The sequence below is a fragment of the Mucor mucedo genome (assembly GCF_025094135.1).
Source record: "Mucor mucedo strain NRRL 3635 chromosome Unknown EV154scaffold_82, whole genome shotgun sequence".
Taxonomy (NCBI): domain Eukaryota; kingdom Fungi; phylum Mucoromycota; class Mucoromycetes; order Mucorales; family Mucoraceae; genus Mucor; species Mucor mucedo.
The window spans coordinates 80,979-101,415 of record NW_026252366.1 but is presented as its reverse complement, the minus strand read 5'-3'; the positions used below and the strand labels follow the sequence as shown (position 1 = coordinate 101,415).

General features: G+C 36.3%; 9 protein-coding genes across 9 annotated transcripts; 6 read left to right on the top strand and 3 right to left on the bottom strand.

Moving 5' to 3' along the window:
• The first annotated feature begins 385 nt into the window (after nucleotides 1–385).
• On the top strand, nucleotides 386–2,723 carry EV154DRAFT_516987 (uncharacterized protein). Its single transcript, XM_051602448.1, has 8 exons — nucleotides 386–600; nucleotides 680–747; nucleotides 842–1,124; nucleotides 1,210–1,319; nucleotides 1,382–1,445; nucleotides 1,521–1,904; nucleotides 1,992–2,609; nucleotides 2,671–2,723. The coding sequence occupies exons 1-7, from the start codon at nucleotides 423–425 to the stop codon at nucleotides 2,372–2,374; spliced, it is 1,470 nt and encodes a 489-aa protein (XP_051455103.1). The 5' UTR covers nucleotides 386–422; the 3' UTR covers nucleotides 2,375–2,609; nucleotides 2,671–2,723.
• Nucleotides 2,724–3,795: 1,072 nt separating this feature from the next.
• Nucleotides 3,796–4,845, top strand: EV154DRAFT_566170 (uncharacterized protein; the record flags this gene model as incomplete). Its single annotated transcript, XM_051605941.1, has 6 exons — nucleotides 3,796–3,957; nucleotides 4,058–4,180; nucleotides 4,272–4,316; nucleotides 4,393–4,464; nucleotides 4,534–4,741; nucleotides 4,805–4,845. 6 exons carry the CDS (start codon nucleotides 3,796–3,798, stop codon nucleotides 4,843–4,845), a joined length of 651 nt encoding a protein of 216 aa, XP_051455102.1.
• A 133-nt stretch (nucleotides 4,846–4,978) lies between these two features.
• Nucleotides 4,979–5,951, bottom strand: EV154DRAFT_516981 (60S ribosomal protein L18-A; the record flags this gene model as incomplete). Its single annotated transcript, XM_051602447.1, has 4 exons — nucleotides 4,979–5,195; nucleotides 5,273–5,599; nucleotides 5,668–5,754; nucleotides 5,949–5,951. 4 exons carry the CDS (start codon nucleotides 5,949–5,951, stop codon nucleotides 5,067–5,069), a joined length of 546 nt encoding a protein of 181 aa, XP_051455101.1. The 3' UTR covers nucleotides 4,979–5,066.
• Nucleotides 5,952–6,192: 241 nt separating this feature from the next.
• EV154DRAFT_516980 (chromosome segregation protein Spc25-domain-containing protein) lies at nucleotides 6,193–7,294 on the top strand. The gene is made up of 5 exons (XM_051602446.1): nucleotides 6,193–6,410; nucleotides 6,473–6,538; nucleotides 6,615–6,860; nucleotides 6,919–7,017; nucleotides 7,098–7,294. The coding sequence occupies exons 1-5, from the start codon at nucleotides 6,251–6,253 to the stop codon at nucleotides 7,238–7,240; spliced, it is 714 nt and encodes a 237-aa protein (XP_051455100.1). The 5' UTR covers nucleotides 6,193–6,250; the 3' UTR covers nucleotides 7,241–7,294.
• A 296-nt stretch (nucleotides 7,295–7,590) lies between these two features.
• On the top strand, nucleotides 7,591–8,094 carry EV154DRAFT_516972 (uncharacterized protein). Its single transcript, XM_051602445.1, has 3 exons — nucleotides 7,591–7,783; nucleotides 7,863–7,904; nucleotides 7,984–8,094. The coding sequence occupies exons 1-3, from the start codon at nucleotides 7,649–7,651 to the stop codon at nucleotides 8,011–8,013; spliced, it is 207 nt and encodes a 68-aa protein (XP_051455099.1). The 5' UTR covers nucleotides 7,591–7,648; the 3' UTR covers nucleotides 8,014–8,094.
• Nucleotides 8,052–9,627, bottom strand: EV154DRAFT_604626 (WD40-repeat-containing domain protein; the record flags this gene model as incomplete). Its single annotated transcript, XM_051607414.1, has 4 exons — nucleotides 8,052–9,109; nucleotides 9,174–9,268; nucleotides 9,331–9,435; nucleotides 9,499–9,627. 4 exons carry the CDS (start codon nucleotides 9,622–9,624, stop codon nucleotides 8,119–8,121), a joined length of 1,317 nt encoding a protein of 438 aa, XP_051455098.1. The 3' UTR covers nucleotides 8,052–8,118.
• A 97-nt stretch (nucleotides 9,628–9,724) lies between these two features.
• On the bottom strand, nucleotides 9,725–12,300 carry EV154DRAFT_447505 (nucleoporin protein Ndc1-Nup). The gene is made up of 9 exons (XM_051597133.1): nucleotides 12,052–12,300; nucleotides 11,887–11,988; nucleotides 11,616–11,790; nucleotides 11,423–11,555; nucleotides 11,191–11,348; nucleotides 10,986–11,118; nucleotides 10,649–10,916; nucleotides 9,964–10,512; nucleotides 9,725–9,900 (listed from the first exon to the last, which is right to left on the bottom strand). The coding sequence occupies exons 1-9, from the start codon at nucleotides 12,239–12,241 to the stop codon at nucleotides 9,785–9,787; spliced, it is 1,824 nt and encodes a 607-aa protein (XP_051455097.1). The 5' UTR covers nucleotides 12,242–12,300; the 3' UTR covers nucleotides 9,725–9,784.
• A 2,205-nt stretch (nucleotides 12,301–14,505) lies between these two features.
• Nucleotides 14,506–16,905, top strand: EV154DRAFT_303698 (carotenoid oxygenase). Its single transcript, XM_051594877.1, has 5 exons — nucleotides 14,506–14,786; nucleotides 14,845–15,038; nucleotides 15,105–15,390; nucleotides 15,479–16,408; nucleotides 16,481–16,905. Exons 1-5 carry the CDS (start codon nucleotides 14,541–14,543, stop codon nucleotides 16,751–16,753), a joined length of 1,929 nt encoding a protein of 642 aa, XP_051455096.1. The 5' UTR covers nucleotides 14,506–14,540; the 3' UTR covers nucleotides 16,754–16,905.
• A 274-nt stretch (nucleotides 16,906–17,179) lies between these two features.
• On the top strand, nucleotides 17,180–18,458 carry EV154DRAFT_425248 (rhomboid family-domain-containing protein; the record flags this gene model as incomplete). The annotated part of the gene is made up of 5 exons (XM_051596234.1): nucleotides 17,180–17,411; nucleotides 17,610–17,762; nucleotides 17,844–18,071; nucleotides 18,147–18,212; nucleotides 18,301–18,458. The coding sequence occupies 5 exons, from the start codon at nucleotides 17,180–17,182 to the stop codon at nucleotides 18,456–18,458; spliced, it is 837 nt and encodes a 278-aa protein (XP_051455095.1).
• Between the last annotated feature and the right edge of the window lie 1,979 nt (nucleotides 18,459–20,437).

Here is a 20,437-nt window from a genome sequence, read left to right as displayed (position 1 = left end):
AATGCAAATTCACTCTTTCTTATGCCTCAGAATTTACACTGTATCTCCACATGGTCTCTCCTCTTAACATATTTAATAAAATGTATATAAAGTATCTTCATTTCTCCAAAATACCCTCTCTATCTTTTTTTTGCTAAAAAAAAAACGGGTTACAATCCAACTCCATTTTTTTTACAAGTTGGGATCAAGCCATAAACATATGCAGTTTCGATTTCAATAATTCTCATTGGCTCCCCAAATGAGCCATTAGAATAGACATTGATGACGTTCAACGTGACGTTTTTGAGCCATCGCTTACAATTACACCTTTCTCTCTCTCTATTGCCCTCACCACAAATATCCGAGGGGGGGGGGGGGAGGGTTAAAAAAGTGGCAATTCTCCATCCAGTCCCCCTTTTTCTCTTTTTACTTTTTTTTTTAAAATGATAATTACAACAGATAAAAGAGTTCTGGTCCGAAACTTTCTAGATAAAAAAGACTGGAGAATTTATATAGCCGTGGTGATAGGTATTACACTTGCAGGAACTGGAACTGCTTTTCTACTCTCAAGGAATATTCAATATTTTCGAAAACCCAAGAGAAGAGTTTCAACCCAAAAATGTAGTATTAAACCCCCCTCCCCCATATTACAACGCCCTATTCCACCCTTCTTTTTAATTCTCTCTCATATCTTATACAGTACATGATGAATCAACTGGTACCTATGAAACCATGACAGACACAATTATATCCGTCATGACGGCAGAGGTATTTCCTCTTTTCATGTTCTTTTTTTTTCTTTCTCAAAAAAAAAAAAAAATCATACAAACCATTTGATTGACCCCCCACATTCTTATTTAAGCAACGTTTAGCAGCCTCCAATGTATTAAAATCAAGGGCAGATACCGCCTTCAACCATAAGAATTACAAAGAGGCAATCCGATTATATACCCAAGCAATTCGATTTAAAGCCGACCCAGTGTTTTATTCCAACCGAGCAGCATGTTATGCCAACATGGAAATGCATGATAAAGTGTTGGAAGATTGTGATGTGGCTCTCTTGTTAAATCCTACCTATACAAAAGCTTTGAGTCGTCGTGCACAAGCCCTTGAACGAAAAGGAGACTTGGCCGAAGCTTTGTTTGGTAAATATATATAAAAAAAAATACACGATGCTTACCTGTACAGATATTATCTGACTTGCTCATCCTCCCCCCTTTTTATATCTAGATTACACGTCCGTGTGTATCTTTGAAGGCTTCAAGAATGAACATAATAGGAAATCCATGGAAAAAGTATTAAAAAAAATATCGGAATTAAAGGCAAAAGAGTTGTTAAAGGTAATGAGTTCGTTTCTCTTTTATCTTGTAATCTAACCCTCATTTCTTTTTAAAAAAAAAAGACAAAGCAACCTAGATTACCTTCTCCTACATTTGTAACTGCTTACCTTGACTGTTTTCATCCAGGTAAAATACACACACACACACACACACACACACACACACACACAAATAAACAAGAAATCTAAATGGGAATTTTAGAATCCGGTACAAGTATACCCTCCACAACAGACATACAAAGTGGTGACGCCTATTATGCAAAAGCAAGAAGAGCTATCGCTGAAAAAAACTACTACGAGGCATTGGACGATTGTGAAAGAGCTCTGGTATTGGGTTGCTCTCCACACTACATTGCATCCGCTCTAAATTTAAAGGGGACGTTGGTCTTCTTAAAGGGCGATGCTGAAGAAGCATTGCAATGTTTCAATCAATCCATCGAATTAGACCCTTCCTACGTACAAAATTACATTAAATGCTCCAATATATTCATGGAAAGAGGGGACATACAAGGTGCCCTACGACACTTTGAACAAGCCATCTCTATCAATCCCGTAGACCCCGATATCTACTATCACAGAGGACAAGGTAAATTGCATTTATATCGACTACCACAGAAAAAAAAAAAAAAAAAAAAAACTCCCCCCAGCTTATGCTTCCTCTCAACCTACCCAGTGTATTACATTAGTGGAAGTTACAAGGAAGCAATCAATGATTATGAAAGATGTATACAAATTGAACCAACATTTGTGTATGCCCATATTCAATTGGCCGTCACACAATACAAACTTCATTTAATCGCAAGAGCCAACCAAACATTCCAAGAAACCATCAAGGCATTTCCATTATCATCCGAAGCACATAATTACTATGGAGAGATATTGGCTGACCAAGGATGTATAGAGGAACCCATCGAGTTATTTGACAAGGCCATGTCTCTGGATCCAAAAAATCCTTTGCCTTATATCAACAAGGCCATGATCAAATATCAGAATCTCAATGACGTGGAAGAAGCGATTAATTTATGCAAAAGTGCCTTGGAAGGTATTTTTTTTTAACATGTGCAGATGTGTGTGTGAGAGAGAGAGAGAACTTTGTTGCTAATTCTTTTCGGGAGTATGTAGCTGACCCTGCTTGTGATGCAGCGGTTGCTTCACTAGCCCAAATGTATCTTGAACAAGACAGACATACGGAAGCTTTACCGTATTATGAAAAAGCGATTGATCTAGCTCGAACCGAGGCTGAACTTCAACTGGCGGTGTCTTATGTGGAAGCAACCAAAATGCAAATCAGGTATTTTTCAAATCGATGAATAAGGGGTTTCCATCACACATAGACTCATTCCCAGAATTAGATTTACAAAGGCGTATCCCAACGCAGCATCCAAGTTAACAACACTGAAATAAGATAGAATAATAAAATGTTGAATACATAAACTTTTGGAAAAAATGTAGGATTCGTTATTTTACTATTTGCAGACACGCGTCCGAAAAACAGCATAGTTGAGTGACTGTTTCTATTTTAAACCCAGATACCTTTTTTTGCATGATTGCTGCGCTTTTTTTTTTTTTTTTTTACACAGACTGTGCAAAGGTATAAATAAGGACTATTTTTTCGACGTTTTCTTTTCCTTTTCTTCTTCTTTGTCACTCTACTGCACGCCCAAAGGGATGTGTACTAGCGTTTCCAATCGTGCTTCTGCGAAGCATTGTCGGCATTTTCATATGAAGGCAGTGTAAGCAAGTCAGGGACAAGGCCAGCTTCGAGTTGTGAGCATGACTGTAGACCTGTCGAGCATGGAGGGCCTATAGTAGGGGACCTTTTTTTTTGGGGTGAGGTGGGATTAACTACCCATCTCATTCCCCAATCATAAACATCTTAAGGTGTGAAATCTCTATAGATTAACGTCTTGTTCATTTAAAGAACGTGATGGTTACTCATCTTTTGCTTTAGGAGATGCGCTTTTATGAGAAGCTTCAAGAGAAAAAAAAGTTGTCATTAGAGCTAATTATATACATTAGCCAGCATTGACCTTTTTTTTTTTTTGCCCCAATGCAGAGACTTTTTTTTAATGATTTCTTTGTTCGAACATGACATCACTTCATATAATCAAAGTCAAATCGCATTAGTTAATGCGGCCATTGTATCGTCGCATCTACCTTGATCCAATCCTACAGCATAAAATACGTCTCTATGGGATGTGTCAAGTTTTAAGAGTTCTATAAGCAGTCTCATAGTATCCCGCTTAAAGTATAGAGACACCCCTCTCTCTTCTGTCAAACACGCGGGATCGGGGATTTGCAAATGGTCAACATCTGAGATTGAAACAGTCGCTCTTCTCAAAGTCTCAAAAGTCACAATGAGTGCAGAAAAAAAAAAAAAAAAAAAAAAAACCTTTAAAATAGGCCAAAGGAATATTTTTTTTGACGTGTTTTTTTTTCTTTCTTTTCAGACAAAAAATAAATTTTTTATATAAAAAATGTCAGCCGAAGATCTTATTAACGATGATTTCATGATCCTTGATGAAGAGACCATGAAGGTTGCTGAAGAAGTCAGTGCCATTCAACGTAAGCTTATGGAACCTATTTGGTACAAGCGTCGTGAAATGGTCAAGAAGATCCCAAACTTTTGGGGTCAAACCGTAAGTTTTTTTTTTTCTTTTTTACAAAAAAGACAAGTTTGTATAGAAAGAGATCAGGCCTTGACCGTTCTGTTTTTTTTTTTTGTATGTGTGTGTGTAGATTGGGAACTCTCCCTTGTTCGGTATTGAACCTACCGAGAACGATATTGAAGCCTTGGAGAACTTGACTGATTTACACGTTGAATATGATAGTGAAAAGCCTAACTACCGTAAGGTTACCGCCGTAAGTGTTCCCATGAAACCTCCCCCATAAAAAAAAAAAAAAAAAAAATTATTTTTTCCTAATTTTTTTTTTTTTTTTATAACCAAAAAAGACTTTCAAAAACAATGATGTCTTCAAGAACCAAACTTTAGTCAAGGTATGAAAGTGACATGGGTGGATCGTAAATGAGAAAGGAAAAAAAAAAGAGTATGTCACTTACAAGTAAATTATAGGAATTCTCTGTTGATCCTGAGGATAATGCCGATGTTATCTCCAAGTCCACTATTGAATATCACGAAAACAAGGTAAGCCAAAAAAAAAAAAAATTTTAGTTGCATTAATTATTAACACCGAAAAACTAACTTTTTTTTTAGGCTCCCAATAATAAGCGTAAGGCTGATCAAGATGACGATTTTGCCGTGTCCTTCCTTGAATGGTTCGGTGATGACGATGTTCGTGTTGGTGTCATCCTTAGTGAGGATATCTTTCCCAATGCCGTCGAATATTTCCAAGGCCCCGAAGAGGAGGATGATGATGAGGATGATGAGGATATTGAGCTCGGTAGCGATGAAGACTCTGATGGTAAAATAGATACACATATATTTACAAGTAAATACTAAATTCATCTTTTTTCCCCATTATTAGACGATGAAGAGGTTCCTCAAAGCAAAAAGTCCAGAAAGTAGATTCTTTCTACTCATTTTTAAAAAAAATAAATCATACATTCACACACATCCCATTCACCCCATATTTATCACTCTCTCTTTTTTGTTTCCCTCAATAAAATAAAATAAATACAAACTGTAAATAAACATTAACTTTTTTTTTTTTTTTTTTTTTTGCAGTTGGTTTTTATTTGAAAAGGATAAATAAATGGAGAGAGAAAATAGAGAATAGCTCCCATAATTTAAACCTTGAAACCACGAGAAGCACGCTTACCACGAGCCTTTTCGAACTTTCTACCCTTGGAACGAACGAAGGGCTTCTTGTTCTTATGGGGACCCATACCGAAATGCTTAACAGACTCACGAGAGTTCTACACAATAATAATAAAAAAATTAGCTCACTGCTTCTGCTCATTACCCCCCACTTTTTGTCTTTTTTTTTTTTTACCTTGGCACCACGGACGAGGACAGTGTTGGCACCGGTAGGAGCACGGAGAGCCAATTGATCCAAGGTCAAAACTTCACCACCAGCCTTCAAGATACGAGCTCTGGCAGTCTTGGTGAAATGAAGAGCGGCAACGGAAAGCTTGGGGAGGTCCAAAAGACGAGAATCGTCAGTGACAGTACCGACAACAACAACAGTGTTGTTACCCTTGGCGTTCTTGACAATGCGAGAAACGGTAACGGGGGGACGGTTGACACGAGACATAAAGAGACGCTTCAAGACAACCTTGTTGAAGTTGGCATCAGTACGACGAGCGAGGAAACGGTACAACTAAAGAAAAATTAAAAAAAAAATGTTTAATGTCTGCATTTCTTCAGTGTGTATTGTTTGCTTTTTACCTTGACGAGCAAGGCCAAGTAGACGTTCTCGGACTTGGGAGAAGTACGGTTGGTGTTCTTGACGTGATGGTTCTTTAAGTCAATACCCTGAAATAATTATAAATTTTGTCAGTATAAATCAGCTTCATTGGAATTTTATATGCAACCGAACATTTTAGAGAGAAAAAAAAAAAAAAAAAAAAAAAGAACAGATATAGGGATCCATCCATCGCATCCATCCATTTTCAAAAAAAAAGTCGTTGCATATGTGCTTCTCTTTTATCTCTGTAAGTCTACTGTACCATTGTAACAGATGTTTTGACAGCTGAAGTAAAGAAGGATCTATCATTTGTCGCCCCCAAGCTGAGTGTCTATACTACACCTCCTTTTTTACACCGTATACATTTTTTTTTTGTGCCCGTTGGCCCGGCCACTCTTCTTTTCTCTCTCCCCCCACTCCCCACCCCCCAAATTGGGAAAACGAGGGCAGTCACTCTCGAATAATAACAACAACCAAAAAAAAAAAAGGGTCTCCCCCCACCCCCCTTTATTATATCTTTATCTCTCTCTCTCTCTCTTTACATATACACACTTTTTTAATAAAATGGAACGAATCGATCCATTATCTCTCATTAGTCAAATGAACACAATTTTAGAAACATGCAATAAGGTGCAAAAACGCATGCGAGATAAAGAAACAATGCGAGAAGTCGATTTAGAGAGAAAAATACAAAGCCAAGATAAACGCATAGCACAACTCGAAGGTATGCATCCTAAGCCCTTCACTTTAGGTCCAATACTGAACTCTTCTTTTTTTAACTGCCAGATAAAAAAAGAAGCCTGCAGCGCGACTTTGAACGACAAGAAAACACAACTAAAGAACTTGAACAAAGTAACTAAATAAAATGACACCATGCCGGAAAAAAAAAAAAAAAAAAACTAACGATTCCCCCATTGGGTATATGAAGAGGTGTCTGAACTCCATGAAAAAGAAATATCATTACGAACATCAGAAATCAAGCGAAAAAACGAGCTCGTAGTGAAAGCCAATGCCGAGTTAGAGGCAAAAATCAATGAAAAACGACGTTTATTAGAACAACAGCGTATGGAGAATACAGCAAGAAAATCATCAGCTCAGGAAAATAACGAAAAGTTATCTACGGAAGTGAATGCTTGTAACAAGCAGCTACAATTACACATCAGCCCTATGAAAGGTTTTTTTATATTGGTTAGATATATAGTCAAGAAGAAGCCACCTAATATCTCTTGTAGAAAATCACATCAAGTTCTCATTCAAGTGCATCAACCCAACCGATCCCGAAAAAACCTATTATTTCGTGTTATATCTGGAAGAATCCGGACTCTACAAAGGTAAATAATAATAATAATAATATATATACAGCATCATCTCGCTACTTTTTTTTTTTTCTTCTTTCTTATTCTACCTATAGTTACTGAATGCGAACCCACATTACCCAACGTGGAATCACTTATATCTAATTTAAATTCGGATCGCGACTTGTACTCTTTTATAAAACTAATGAGAAGAGATTTTGTAGCTTTAGACCGAACACACTTCGATGCTATCCAATAGAGACTCTTTCAAACATTAATAATGTACCTGATTTTTTTTTTTTTTTTTTTTTTTTTTGGAGACCCACTATTTAAATAACCGATGATCGATGACGTCCTACACAACCATTTTTTTTTTTTTGTTGCTGGCCCTGGGCTGCGCGGGGGAATTTTTTGGGCAGCTCTCCCAAATTACATATTTTTTTTTTCCTTTCAAAAATATCCTTACATTTAACATAAAATGGTAATCTCTTTTTTTTTTAATTGAAAAAGAAATCAACATCGTATTGAAGAAATAGTCATTAATCGAATGAATTGTTCAAATAAATTAGGGTGCTGTTAGTCGTTATCCTTATCCTAAAGATGTTTGGTAAAAAAAAAAAAAAAAAAAAACTGTAAAATCTAGATTCTACGACCATGGTATTAAACCATGTTTTGCTTGTATAGGTCTCCTGCCGGTGGTTGGTGGTCCAGACCCAAGACTTGGAAGTCAAACACAGTCATTGCCGCTCTTGGTATGGCTGTCACTCTTGGTGCTGTCTGGAGAGTCTCTGCTGAAAAAGAGGTGAGTGCATAAATACCTTCACTATTTGCCTTTTTTTTTTTTTTTTGACGTACTCATTAAACCCTTTCTTTTACAATAGGTTCGTTATCAACAACCCAAGCGTTGGATCCCTTCCATGATGGTAAGTCTCCCCCCCCCCACACACACACCTTTATTTCTATCTTCGAATAGATGTATCTTTTAACACCAATTTTTATTAGTGGGCCAAGCAATACAAGGATCAAGAATAAATATAAAATTAAAGACAAGAATAAAAAACCTCTCTATATATATACATATATTAAATCTCTCTTTTTTTATTATTATTATTATTGTTGTTGTTGTATAAACATTTTTTATAATTCATCTTTGCTTGCAAAAACGTGTTCAACAAATGTAGGTGTTTCAGTAATAATCGTAGTAATGATAGCTTCAATAGTGGCAGAAGGTGAGAATGTGGCTACATTGTCAGCAGTAGTAGTAGTAGTTGTGGTTTCAGCGGAGACAGGGTTCTTATAGGCATCTTCTCTCGCTTTAAAGTAAGGATCCAGATCAAGCACCGACATCAACAAGAGGAGAAGACCTGCAACAACCAATGCCAACAAAAGTGTATACAATGGGTTAATAGACAAGGCATTGTTGAATTGAAGTGGGAGAGAAACAATACGACAGGTAGTATCCGCAGATGCACTTGCTAATAATCGTCTATCGGGACTAATAGCGATACTTGTGATTGAAAACGTATGAGCGTCCTTTACTTTGGTAAGTACTTTCAGTGTTTGAGCATCCAACAGAGTTATACTGAGATCAGCTGAAGCAAAAGCTAATACAGCACCATCTTGTCCAATCGTAAACGCAGTGATAGGTTTCGAACTGACTTTGGATATCTTGACTTGATCGAATGAATAGGCATCATATTTGACAATGTAAGCACCAGGCTTTGTAATACCATTCACCACAGCAAAACCAAAATCCTTTGTGTAACCCCGACCATAGCGAAAGGCCCTGAATTGCGTCTTTTCGTTTTTAACCACAGTGGTAGCAGAAATTGTCTGCACAGTCTGACCGACGTTTTTGCCACGTAAATTAATCAATCTTAAACCGTCTCGTAAGACACACGTTAATTTTTCCTTTTCAAGATTGATATCCACATCCAATACTTCATCATCTGTTGAAACCTGAATGGGTTCACAAATCGCTTCGAATTCGGGATATCTGAACACATTGACATATCCATCTGTATTTCCCGTAGCTACTAAACTACCATCCTCACTAAAACGTACTACCTTTTGATAGTCCTCTTCCTTTTCACTTTGCAATGTGCTCAACGCCTTTTCTAATTCAAACCTATCCCCATTTTTTTTTTTTAGTTACCAGAATCAATTAGATAAAACAAAAACAAAAACTTTACTTGTCGTGTGCAATTTTGAAGTGACGGCAGTTTGTATTCTTGCGGGCTATCATGTCTTCCACTGTGCTATTTACACTTGTAACAACATAATCTTGCTATAAGAGACGGGGTTAGTTAGACGAATTGGACATGCAAGCAATGACTCCTTTTTCTTTACTCTAGGATGAACATCTAAACACATGGGCGCGTCTTCCCCCTTTTCAAATTCAAAAGTAGCATCTTCCTCTAGATCCTTTCTACGCACATCGACCTTAAATGAAGACTAAAATACTTTTCTTTTTAGTACGTGTGTTTTGTAAGAAAAAGGTAAAAAGTTGCCCTTTACCAACTTGTTCTTGACACCTGAGCGAGTATTACCTCCACCTCCACCCAAAATTAACTGGTTCGATGAGGTAAATGCAAGCCCAAAGATGGGAACTCCAATCGTTACTTTAAAGGTAGGACAACTCATGAGTAAAAAAAGAAAGAAATAAATGAAAGAGAGAAACACGACAACCCCAAAACCCTATTAAGTCTCTTTTTTTTTAAAATAGCGCTAAATCTTTAAATTTCTATGTACACATAAACAGCCCCTCCCTTTTTTTTTTATTTATTTATTTTAAAACAATAAATTATTCTTGATAGTTCAAGAAGCCTTGCCATTTCTTTGAATATTTGCCATCCACTTGAAATCCGTCAGTATAATTACCAAATGCTTCTTTAATCTGATAAATAGCCTCACGTAATGCTATAAAATAAACAAAAAAAGTTAGATTTTCTTTCTCTCTCGTGACCAAAAAAAGTTCTCTACCCATCATCACAGCCTCGGTCTCTCCAGAAAGTACTTTTTCATTCAATAATTGACTATAGTGAGCGGGTGGAGACTGCACATATCTTTCAACTTCCATTAAACATCCCAACAAATGATTCAAGACATTTCCAATATCATTTTGAACGTATCCATAAGGGTCCTCCTTCAACGATCCAGCGGTTAAACAACCCAACGCTTGTACAGCCCAAAGAAGCAATTGATACTTGTTAAACACACCTTGAACTCGGCGTGTCACAGTTTCTGCATAAAAAGGCTCAAACATACCAGCACGGCCAAATCGAACTTCCAATCGCTTTAACATATCCACCATATCGCTTTGACGAATCCATTGCAACGGTTTGCTAATCACGGTTTCCCCAGAAGGTCCCTCTTGGGCTAATTCACTTAGAGGCGATAATAAACTACCGGTACGATCATCATAGTAAACTTGGTTCTTCTTTGGCGTACTAAATACATTACCATTGGAAAATTCCAATCGATGACGAATGTTCTTTTCAACAGGCTTTGTGACAGTAATGGGTGCTACAACTAGACTCTTTTTTCTTTAATAAAAAAAAAAAAAACTCCTTCCCCTTTCCCTTATCAATGACCATATCCATTTATCCTTTTCCCACCACCACCACCACCACCCTCTTTCCCTATTTTGTTTGTTTGGTTTGTTTACCTGGTTGAACTCCGTTATATTCAATATCTATCTTGCTTCGGAACTCTTGAATCACTTGGAAACATTGTACCATAATTTTATACCATGCATTATCTTGTAATTCATTTCCCGTTGTCTTGAATAATTCTTCGCGTTTGCTGGGACATTTACTGGCAAGTGTGGCTAATTCGGAAAATGCAGAAACCTTCAACTGCTCGTCTTTCTTTTCCTCGAGTCCCTTAATAAGGCATTCGAATTGATTGGCATAGGGATTGGTGCAAGGTAAAGTCTAAAACAGAAGGAAGAAAGGTGGATTAAATATACACAGTGAAGCTGAAAAGAGAAACGAGACACTTACCAAAGAGAATAATGCCTCATATACACGGTTGGAAATATTGAATACACAGGTTGAAAGAATACCTCCCACTGTCAAACGAAGGAAAAGGTGCAAATCAAACCAATGAAACTTGATGATAGGTGCGCTCAATACCCTACACCAAAGAAATGGGGGGGGGGTTAGTAAAACTTGGGATCCGTATAATCTTTGTGTTTGAATTCCTCACCTTGTAAAAAGTCCAAAGAAACGAGCGATAGAATAATAGAAAAATACATGGAAAAAGATAAATGTCACATAAGTCATTGCGAAAGAGTACAAAGCTCTCTTTGCTGAATTACAAAGCACAGTTCCAAGACTTGTCTTGATATCATAAAATGCTGGTTGCTATCCACAAAAAAAAAAATATAGGGTTAGAAAATGAACGTCATCTTTTTTGAGGGGCGAATTATTCATATTACTTTAACATTGAGTGCTTGAAGAACATGCGTTCTTTTCTTGACATAATCGACGGTATAGTTGAATCCCAACATGATGGCGTATACACAAATAAAGATATTCTCCTCATTCAATTGACGTGCTCCTGTATAATGACTATACATTCAAAGATTAGATTCAATATATTACAACTGCTTTCTTTTTCTTTTTTTTTACCCAGGGATGTTCAAGAGAAACCCAGCGGTATACTTCTCGCTCATCATCCAATATAAATAAGTACGGATAACGACGAGGTTGCCAATAGCATGGATAATAAATAAAAACAAGTTATCGAGCGAAATACAGTTGACAATGACGGTAGCGAGTCTACTAGGATAAACAGGTTGCCAAACTACACATGAAGAGTTAAAAAACTAAGAAAATGAAAGAGGGACGTGGCGGAGGTGGTAGGGAAGGGGGAGGGGGGATGTGGAAGACTATAACTTACTTGTAGTATTGGACAAGCGAACGACAAAGGTAATACCACCAATAAGAAAGAGTAGCAATGAAAAGAAAAACGTCTTTAATGAAAGTACGTTTAAGAATGTATCTAGTATAACCAGAGAATATAAGTGTCCATGAGCTCGTTTTTCCTTTCTACTAAATACGTTACGATAATTGAAAAAGAAGCCTAATTGAAATAAGATTGCAAAGAACCCACAAAACAAGTACAATGTCACAAAATACTGTCGAGTTAATCGTCTCACCACAGATTTATAAGCACTCTCATACGAAGCACAATTCACTTTTCCTAGTGGTTTACTAATGGCAGCGGCTGGCTTTGGTAAGGAAGCTGACTGCATCTTTTTTTTTTAAGAAATGAACAATATAGACCACAAACAAAAAAGAAGAAAAAAAAAAACGCGACCTTCTTTTTTTTTTTGGGAGGGTTAGTCTGCGCACAAAAAAATGCGAGTCACGACATGAAGGTTTAAAGCAACATCATGCTTTTTGTATGATAAACACAATTACTATACTTTGGTAAGTTTCCGATAAGAATTTGCAAGTGTGGATAACATACATGGAGATATACTATGAGAATAAAGTCATTCAATACTATTTCTAACTAAGATTCAACTATTCCTTTTATAATCATCTCTGATGTGATAAAACAGTCCTTGTTTATCATTCTCTCCTGATTAAACAACGCCCATTTGTTTTTTGTTTTTGTTTTTCTCTTTCTTCTTTTAACACTATCTCTAATAAAGATATCGTGTTTTAAGGAAAGGGGAGTCAACCATATGTTTTTTCCTTTCTCTTGAGCAAATGCTTAAATATGACAGGCACATACAAAGCTATCATAAATTTAGGAATAAGCTTCCATACTGTTATACAAGATAGGTTGCATTCTAGTTTTTTTGCAGGGACGAATGGTTGATATATCGTGAATGGTGGAGCTGACTGAGGCAAGGCAGGCCTTAAGCGCGCTTCCTAGCTTTAGGCTTGGGGTTGATGGTGTGTCCACATAAAAGCATATCTATATTGACCACTTTTTTTTTTTTATAATTAAAGAAAAAGAGAAAATATCGTGTCAAATAATATTTTGATACTCTCCCTGGATTAATAAATCCATTATTCAAGATAGCTTAAGCAATTGGCTGATTCTTATCATATCTAGAGGTGCATTCCCGCAGCACAAATATTGACGCAGATATTTAAGTCAACCAAATCATCTTTGCCTAAAGATGAAATTCCATTCGTTGTACTTTTTTAGACAAGTCAAATGGAGAGGCTACAGCCCAAAAAAAAAATCAATGTAGCCAGGTTCATGAACTTGCTCGTGGTGACATTGGTCGACATAGAAAACGATCCCAAAGTCCATGTTGGACCCGATTATTATCAGACACCTGCCGTGTTTTGTTGTTCCCTCAGATTGCGCAGAAGAACTTGAGCATAAGTTTGAGCAGGGAGACATTGGCCTGCCCAGCTTAACATCAACTGCGTCAATTGACATCACAATTAAACAAAACATCGCCTTACAAACCATGGCGAAGTAGCATTAGAAACTTCCACACGACGTTGACAATGCCAAAAGCAGTATTTATCTTGTGCAGCTTTCCCACAATTGGATTTGGGTTCATGACTCAAGCTCACTCTCCGTGATCCCATCGCACTTACTACAGGTCTTTGGAGCATCTGTAATCAGCGCTGAGAAGTTGACAGCTGTCTTAAAAAAGAATGGTCACTTTTTGGACGTGATTACCTGGAGACCTTGGTGTATAGTATAGGTAGTAGAAGATATCAAGCCCGTATAGATGCTAAAGATGGAACCCATAAGTATTAGCTTCTTTGATTTATTTTTTATTTTCTTATAATAGAACATATGTATAATAAACATGTGTATTTAATCAACTGAGAGAGATGGAAGTATTTTACTATCGAGGTTTCGAAGGATTAAAGATACAAAACTTTCCCTGAGGGATTGTATTTAAGAGCAAAGATGTATGCCAAAGAACAAATCACATAGGCTGTTTGCAAGAATAAATGGAATACCAAAAATATTTCGTCACATAGTAACTCGGTCGTTCTTTAAACACAATTGCAAGGTTACACCGGGACATTGGCTGAAAAATGCAGTAGTGGGCTGTTGACTAGTATGTTCAAAAAAAAAAAAGAATGAAGCTTTTACTCAAACACAACGGCAGTAAGTTCGCATGATATCCTCGTTGTAGTTACATTATTTCGCTTTTGTATGGGTTATAAATTTTAAGCGATTCATAGATTGACAACAGATTGGTGAACGCTAATAAGCCCAAAGTTATTAGTTTGAGGCCCCCAATGTCGATTAGTTCCTGTATATGTATACCCATAGGCAACATGTTTTATAATGTATAGGTGGTAATTAAATCTTGCAGATCCAAACAAGAGCAACTTTATCAAGGAACAGTACAGTAGTCTCTTCCCTAGTGATATGAAATAAAAAAAGAATGGATGGTTAGAAACCATTGACATAAAACCCCGTCATGCACCGGTTGAAGCTCGGATCCGCAATTTGAACTTGCGCCCATGTTTAGAAAATGTGAGTACACAACAACATTTTTTATTTTTTATTATTATTTCTTTTTCTTATTATCGCAAATATTAAAACTCAAAACAAAGAAAATGGAAACACCAGCCATTCCAAGCCAACAAGTCATTGAAGAAGAGCCAGTGCGATTAAGTGAATCTTCCTCTTCAAGTACCTCTTCAAGCGTCTCTTCTGAAGAGCACCCACTCCAGACACCTACCATTCTTGTTCAAGACGAGTTCACTGACGACAGAACTTTGCTTGACGATCAAGGTAGACCAAATATCAGCCGTGCTCCATCTGTCGTGGCTGAGGTAGACACAGATACTTCGCATGCCAAGGTAAAGCTATGACAGAAGAAGCTTTTATATAACATGTACTAAACCATTGCTTATATAGGGCTTTTACAACGTCTCGGATTCCAAGGATGTCGTCGATTTGGAGGTCGTAGGTCAGTTACCCGACTGGTTAGTCAGTGAACATTATACTGTCGGACCTGGAGTGTACGACGTACGTTACTCCCGAAAGATTGAAATTGATAATGTACTTCAAAGTGCTACTTCCACCTTTACTTTAGGTCATTGGTTCGATGCGTAAGTTTGCTTCACATTACCCCATCCTCATTTGCACATTATACTTAAAAAAAAACAAACTTTTAGACTTCCTTTGATCAATCGCCTTGATATCAATGGTGAAAGAAACACTGTTACTTATCGCCATCACTTACCCAATAGACGATTGAACGAAAAGATTCGTGATCACCATGGTTATGCGCCCAGCTTTCCTGCAGGTTTATTCAAGACCAATCCTAACCAAACCATGCTAATCAAGTTTTTAAACAACGGCAAGAAGCCAAAGCCAGATCGTGTCCCCTGTGGACAACGTATCAGCACATATATACCTGGTATCGAAGGAAGATTGTTCTGTCAAGATTTTGCAAACCACGTACGTAATCCTCTTGTTTTTTTTTTTTCATTTATTTCTCTTTTATACTAAACTAGCCTTTTTTTTTTTTAAAAAAAAAAAAATACAGGTTCAAACATTAGATCCTTTTGATTTATCTCCCTCTGGTCTTCAAACCTGGGATGAAATTAATCCTGAATTCAAAGGTTATAGTTCATGTCCCAATGGTCAATATGATTCCTTGACAGAAGAATACATTAACTTTACAATGGAGATTGGATACAAGTCCACAAAGTATCATTTCTTCTCCATTACAGACGGAGAACCCAAGGGTCGTAAAATCGCCACCATCTGGAATGCTCCCACTGGATGGGTCAATAACTTTGCAATCACGCCCAATTATATCATCATGGTTATTCATCCCATGCTGGCCAATTCAGGTGCGGTCAGATTTGCTTGGAGTGAAAGTATTTTGGATTCGTTCTACTTTGAAAAGTCAGAACCGACACTCTTTTATGTCATCTCTCGTAAGGATAACGATGTGGTTGCATGTTATCGATCCGAGGCTTCACTCTCTTTAAACCAGGTGAATGCTTATGAAGATGTGCATGGAAGTATTGTGATTGATATGGCTTGTTATGATGACGATCGTATACTCTCTCAATTAGCTACCGAAAGTCTTCGTAACCCTAAAGAAATGGGCAAGTTGCAACCTGCTCAAATCCGACGTTATATCCTAGGCAATCCTCAACGTGAAGCACACGATGTATACGTTGCCAATAATTCATTTATCCCCTCTGCTGTCAGTATTACCTCTCGTATCGGTTCTGTTTGGAATTACGTTACAGGAAGTTCTTATGCGCCCGAAAATGCTACGGGTTCCAGTGGATGGCACGCTTGGATGCCTATAGTTACCTTTGAACAACTGGCTGAAGCTACCTTGGAATTACCACAGATTAACCCCAATTACAAGATGCAGCAGCATGCGTTTGTTTATGGTCTTGGCTTTCATCAGGGTAGTCATGAAGAAGGTAAAATTTGGGATAGTATTATCAAGATTGTAAGTTGTTTTATTTTATTTTATCAATCCCAAACTCACTGCGTTATTTTTTTTTTTTTTTCGTATATATAGGATGTAAATAGTAAATCCGTCGTGGCTTCCTGGCACGAAGAGAATTGTTACCCAAGTGAAGCTCAATTTGTACCTAAACCAATTAAAGCAGGAGAAGATAAAACAGCCGAAGATGCAGGTGTATTGATAAGTATCGTTTTGGATTCTGCGCGCTCTACTTCTTTTGTATTAGTATTAAATGCACAAGATCTTGAAGTTATGGCTAGAGTCGAATTGAACAAGTTGATTCCTATTAGTTTTGCACATGGAACTTATAGGTTAAGAAGCACCTAAAAAGAAACCAAAAGGATGTTGCACCCTTTATTTCTCCCCTTTTTTTCTTTATATATATATTTCACCCTTCTTTTTTTTTTTCCTATTTTTTTTTTTTTTTTATATCCCAACTGTTATAGCTGAATTCTTATATATAAAATAGCATTTACATGTAAGGTTTTTTTTTTTTTTTTTTTCTTTGCTTCGATTTATTTTTTGCCTGCAGCGTTTATTGAAATTCATCATTACTACAAATATGAGAATTAATAAAAGCGAATGTACAATAAGTTCAGGGTGAATTTCCCTTTATTAAATTGTCATAAATGATATGCCAAAAAAGTTTATTTAAATTTTTTTTATTCTTGTTCACCTTTCCCTATTTCCTTCTTTTTTATATATATATTCTATTAAAATAAAAATCGGTTTTTTTTTATATATATAATATAGATGTATCCTGTTCACCCAACAAGTACAAACCATACTACCTTGTCAAATACACCATCCTCAATAAATTCACCCAGCCGACATGGTCGAAAGCTAAGTCACGTTCAGTTTGGAAAACGACCTTACAATTTACAAGATGAATATACTTCATCAGCCTTTATGATGCCCTTTGACGAAAATAAACAGATGGTAGGAGGCACAGACTCTACCATTGAAATGCTCAAATCAAGCTGTAGTAGCCAGGAAGAAAACCAATTAATTGACCCAGTAGTCCTACCTACGAAAAGACAACGACTGGTAAACTGGTTTTATACAACAGCTAATATAGGCCCATTTATTAAAGGAGATCATTGGCCTTTATTCACATATTTAGTCGTTGCGTTTACAGTCATTATATTCTCGGGCGAAATGTTACTTAGTAAACAAAGTTCAGGGGAGTTTTTCGAATTGGAACCCTTTAATTATATGCTAGGCCCATCCATGGAAATCCTAATACAATCGGGTGCAAGGTTTCCTCCCTGTATGAGAAAGGTAGAATCCATGCCGCCCGATCAAAGATACATTTGTTTGCACACCATCTCTCAAAGTAACCTTACACCTACCGCTGCCGCTGCCTCAAATCGAACTCAACTATCTCCCTTCAATGATCAACCATTAATTCTGTTAGACCCCGTAGTCAATATGACAGATCATCGTTTATTCAACCTCACTTGCTCCTTATCCACAATATGTGGCATGTCGTCGTTTTATCAGTACCGCATACCAGATCAAACCTATCGGTTTTTTACGCCATTATTTATTCATACAGGTCTAGTTCATTTATGCATCAACATGGTTGTTTTAATTATGCTGGGTGTCAAAGTTGAAAGAACAATCAATTCATTACGGTTCACATGTATGTATGGATCACAACACGTGGGAGCATATCGCAATGCTGACCAATTTTTTTTTTTTTTTTTTGATATGATAGTGCTCTTCATTGGGTCTGGAATGTTTGGACATGCTTTAGGTGCCAATTTTGCACCACCCACTTCACGTAAGCTTAGCATTTAAAGAGAACAATATATATATTCTCATTTTTATTGCAACAACAAGAAAACTTATGTCATTGTTTCTTTACACAGCATTTTTGGGTTGCAGTAGTTCATTATTGGGTCTTGCAGGATTCTTGTATACAGATCTTATGATGAACTGGAAGACACTAGAAAAGCCTATTTCCAATTTATTCAAATTAATTGTGATTACAGGACTCTGCTTCTTTATAGGATTAATACCGGGGTAAAAACCAAAAATAGGAATAATCTGATATCAAATTCCATTGTGAACTCATTTATTTTTTTTTATCTTAAAAGAGTCGACACGTTTTCACATATTGGAGGGTTGGTGTCTGGAGTCATACTGGGTTTCTTCCTAACACCTGTCAAATGGTGGCCTAAACCAGCCAAGTGCACGAATTTTAAAATTGTACTGGTATACATTCTGAAACTACTTTGTGGCTGTATATTTGGCCTAATGATTGGATTATTGATCCATCACTTTTCTACCAGTAAACTAGACCAAGTAAGTTTCGAATTGTTATTAAGAAAAAAAAAAAAGTAAATACGATAATTAATTTTTGATTAGGTGTGTCCATACTGTAGATATATTTCATGTTTGCCTATAAACGGCTTTTGTGATTAACTTGTAAAAATAGTTTATTAATTGTAAAATTATGGGAGGGTGGGGGTGACGAGGAGAAGAAAGTAGCTTTTTTTGAAAAAATAAAATAAAAAAATTAATGTTTATTCATACACTATTCTAAACCGCACTTATTGTCATCGGCTTAATCTCAGATAAGAGAGATTCCCGCTTGATTTAAATGATATAAATTATTAAAACAAGAGCTGATTAGCATCAGAATGAGATAACATAATAGGTTGTATCTGCACACATACAGCACTTTTGATCAAAATTTAGCCAGTGTGAATATATAAATCCATGTATTGATATTAGTAAAACTCATTTTACCCAAAAGAAAAAAAAAACTATCGTGTGGTCATAAAAACCAAGGCTTTTGAGACACGCATAAGTTTATCTTTACTTTCCAAGAAATTTCCCCAGTTGCAGGTTATCTTTCTCCGGCATAATTGAGTAACTACCGCAACCCTTAATATCAAATATAATATCAGTGTCTCTTTGAAGTCATTATAAAATTAAAATATAAGATATAAATTACTCAGTAATAAAGCATTGTTTGTATTGGGTCACACCTTTTACTAATTATCTAAAGACTTCATTTAATGATGCTAGATCGATATAACTCATAATTATTTAATGATTCTGTTTTTTTTAAAAAAATTGCGAGCTATTTTTGTTAATAAAGAACTACAAGCACGCATTTTTGTAAAAAAGCCATGAGATGAACTACAGAAAAAGATTGAATCTTCAAGTCCTCTTCCCCCGCCCCCTTTATTTTTAAGCCTTGTAGGAGGTATTAAACGAGTAAACATGAATTGTAATTCACAAGATACAAAGTAATCAAAGCCACATTGCATTATTACACCAAATCATCACCACTTAAAGCTGCATTGTAGTTCCCTGAATTATATCATTGCTTTACCTCATCTGCTCATGGGGTTTTTATTTATACTATTATTATTTAAATCCACGGGTACCGTAAAGGTATTTAGCAATGACGGCGATTTTTTCTTTTTTGGTGATAACGTTTGTCTCTAAGATACCCTAATTGGCTTAGTTCCAGCGCCCCGGGTGTATATTATCCTTTCCGTGTTATCAAAAAAATCCCTTAATTTTTTTTTTTTTTTTACCAATCAAACATCAAAACATAGTTTGACCGACTAACTGCTTTTGTTGCAGACAAAATCCCGAATAAATCAACATGGACTTGCTTTTTGGGAGGTGAGATTGACTTTTGTTTTGTATAGTTACAAGCCTTCTTTTTTCTTTTTCGAAAATATTAAGGGTCATGTTGTGTTACAAGTGATTATTACCATGTACCTATTTTCTGCTTATGATATCAAGTAGAAATCATTACAAAGATGATTATATTATTATAATAGTTCAAAGTTTAGAGTAACGAAATGTCCCTTGCCAATTGCACGTCCCCCTATATATATATATATATATATATATATATACATATTAAAAACTTTTTTGTCTCTTTGATAAGCAGAATGATAAGGTTAAGATAGGCTTTCATGCCCCATAATGTTGTTATAAAATTTGGGCTTCTAATAAAAAAAAAAAACTATTGCCGCAGAC

Excerpts from the sequence above, each read along its gene's own strand:
- EV154DRAFT_516987 (XM_051602448.1), top strand. The coding sequence starts at position 423 with ATGATAATTACAACAGATAAAAGAGTTCTGGTCCGAAACTTTCTAGAT. Across the intron at positions 1,125-1,209 it reads CTTGGCCGAAGCTTTGTTTG|ATTACACGTCCGTGTGTATC; the intron begins GTAAATATATAT and ends TTTTATATCTAG. Across the intron at positions 1,905-1,991 it reads CTACTATCACAGAGGACAAG|TGTATTACATTAGTGGAAGT; the intron begins GTAAATTGCATT and ends CAACCTACCCAG.
- EV154DRAFT_516980 (XM_051602446.1), top strand. The coding sequence starts at position 6,251 with ATGGAACGAATCGATCCATTATCTCTCATTAGTCAAATGAACACAATT. Across the intron at positions 6,539-6,614 it reads AACTAAAGAACTTGAACAAA|AGGTGTCTGAACTCCATGAA; the intron begins GTAACTAAATAA and ends GGGTATATGAAG. Across the intron at positions 7,018-7,097 it reads AGAATCCGGACTCTACAAAG|TTACTGAATGCGAACCCACA; the intron begins GTAAATAATAAT and ends TTCTACCTATAG.
- EV154DRAFT_303698 (XM_051594877.1), top strand. The coding sequence starts at position 14,541 with ATGGAAACACCAGCCATTCCAAGCCAACAAGTCATTGAAGAAGAGCCA. Across the intron at positions 14,787-14,844 it reads CAGATACTTCGCATGCCAAG|GGCTTTTACAACGTCTCGGA; the intron begins GTAAAGCTATGA and ends TTGCTTATATAG. Across the intron at positions 15,391-15,478 it reads GTCAAGATTTTGCAAACCAC|GTTCAAACATTAGATCCTTT; the intron begins GTACGTAATCCT and ends AAAAAAATACAG.
- EV154DRAFT_447505 (XM_051597133.1), bottom strand. The coding sequence starts at position 12,241 with ATGCAGTCAGCTTCCTTACCAAAGCCAGCCGCTGCCATTAGTAAACCA. Across the intron at positions 11,989-12,051 it reads AGGCTTCTTTTTCAATTATC|ATACATTCTTAAACGTACTT; the intron begins GTAACGTATTTA and ends TGGTTATACTAG. Across the intron at positions 10,917-10,985 it reads ATGAGGCATTATTCTCTTTG|ACTTTACCTTGCACCAATCC; the intron begins GTAAGTGTCTCG and ends CTTCTGTTTTAG.
- EV154DRAFT_516972 (XM_051602445.1), top strand. The coding sequence starts at position 7,649 with ATGTTTTGCTTGTATAGGTCTCCTGCCGGTGGTTGGTGGTCCAGACCC. Across the intron at positions 7,784-7,862 it reads GAGTCTCTGCTGAAAAAGAG|GTTCGTTATCAACAACCCAA; the intron begins GTGAGTGCATAA and ends CTTTTACAATAG. Across the intron at positions 7,905-7,983 it reads GTTGGATCCCTTCCATGATG|TGGGCCAAGCAATACAAGGA; the intron begins GTAAGTCTCCCC and ends AATTTTTATTAG.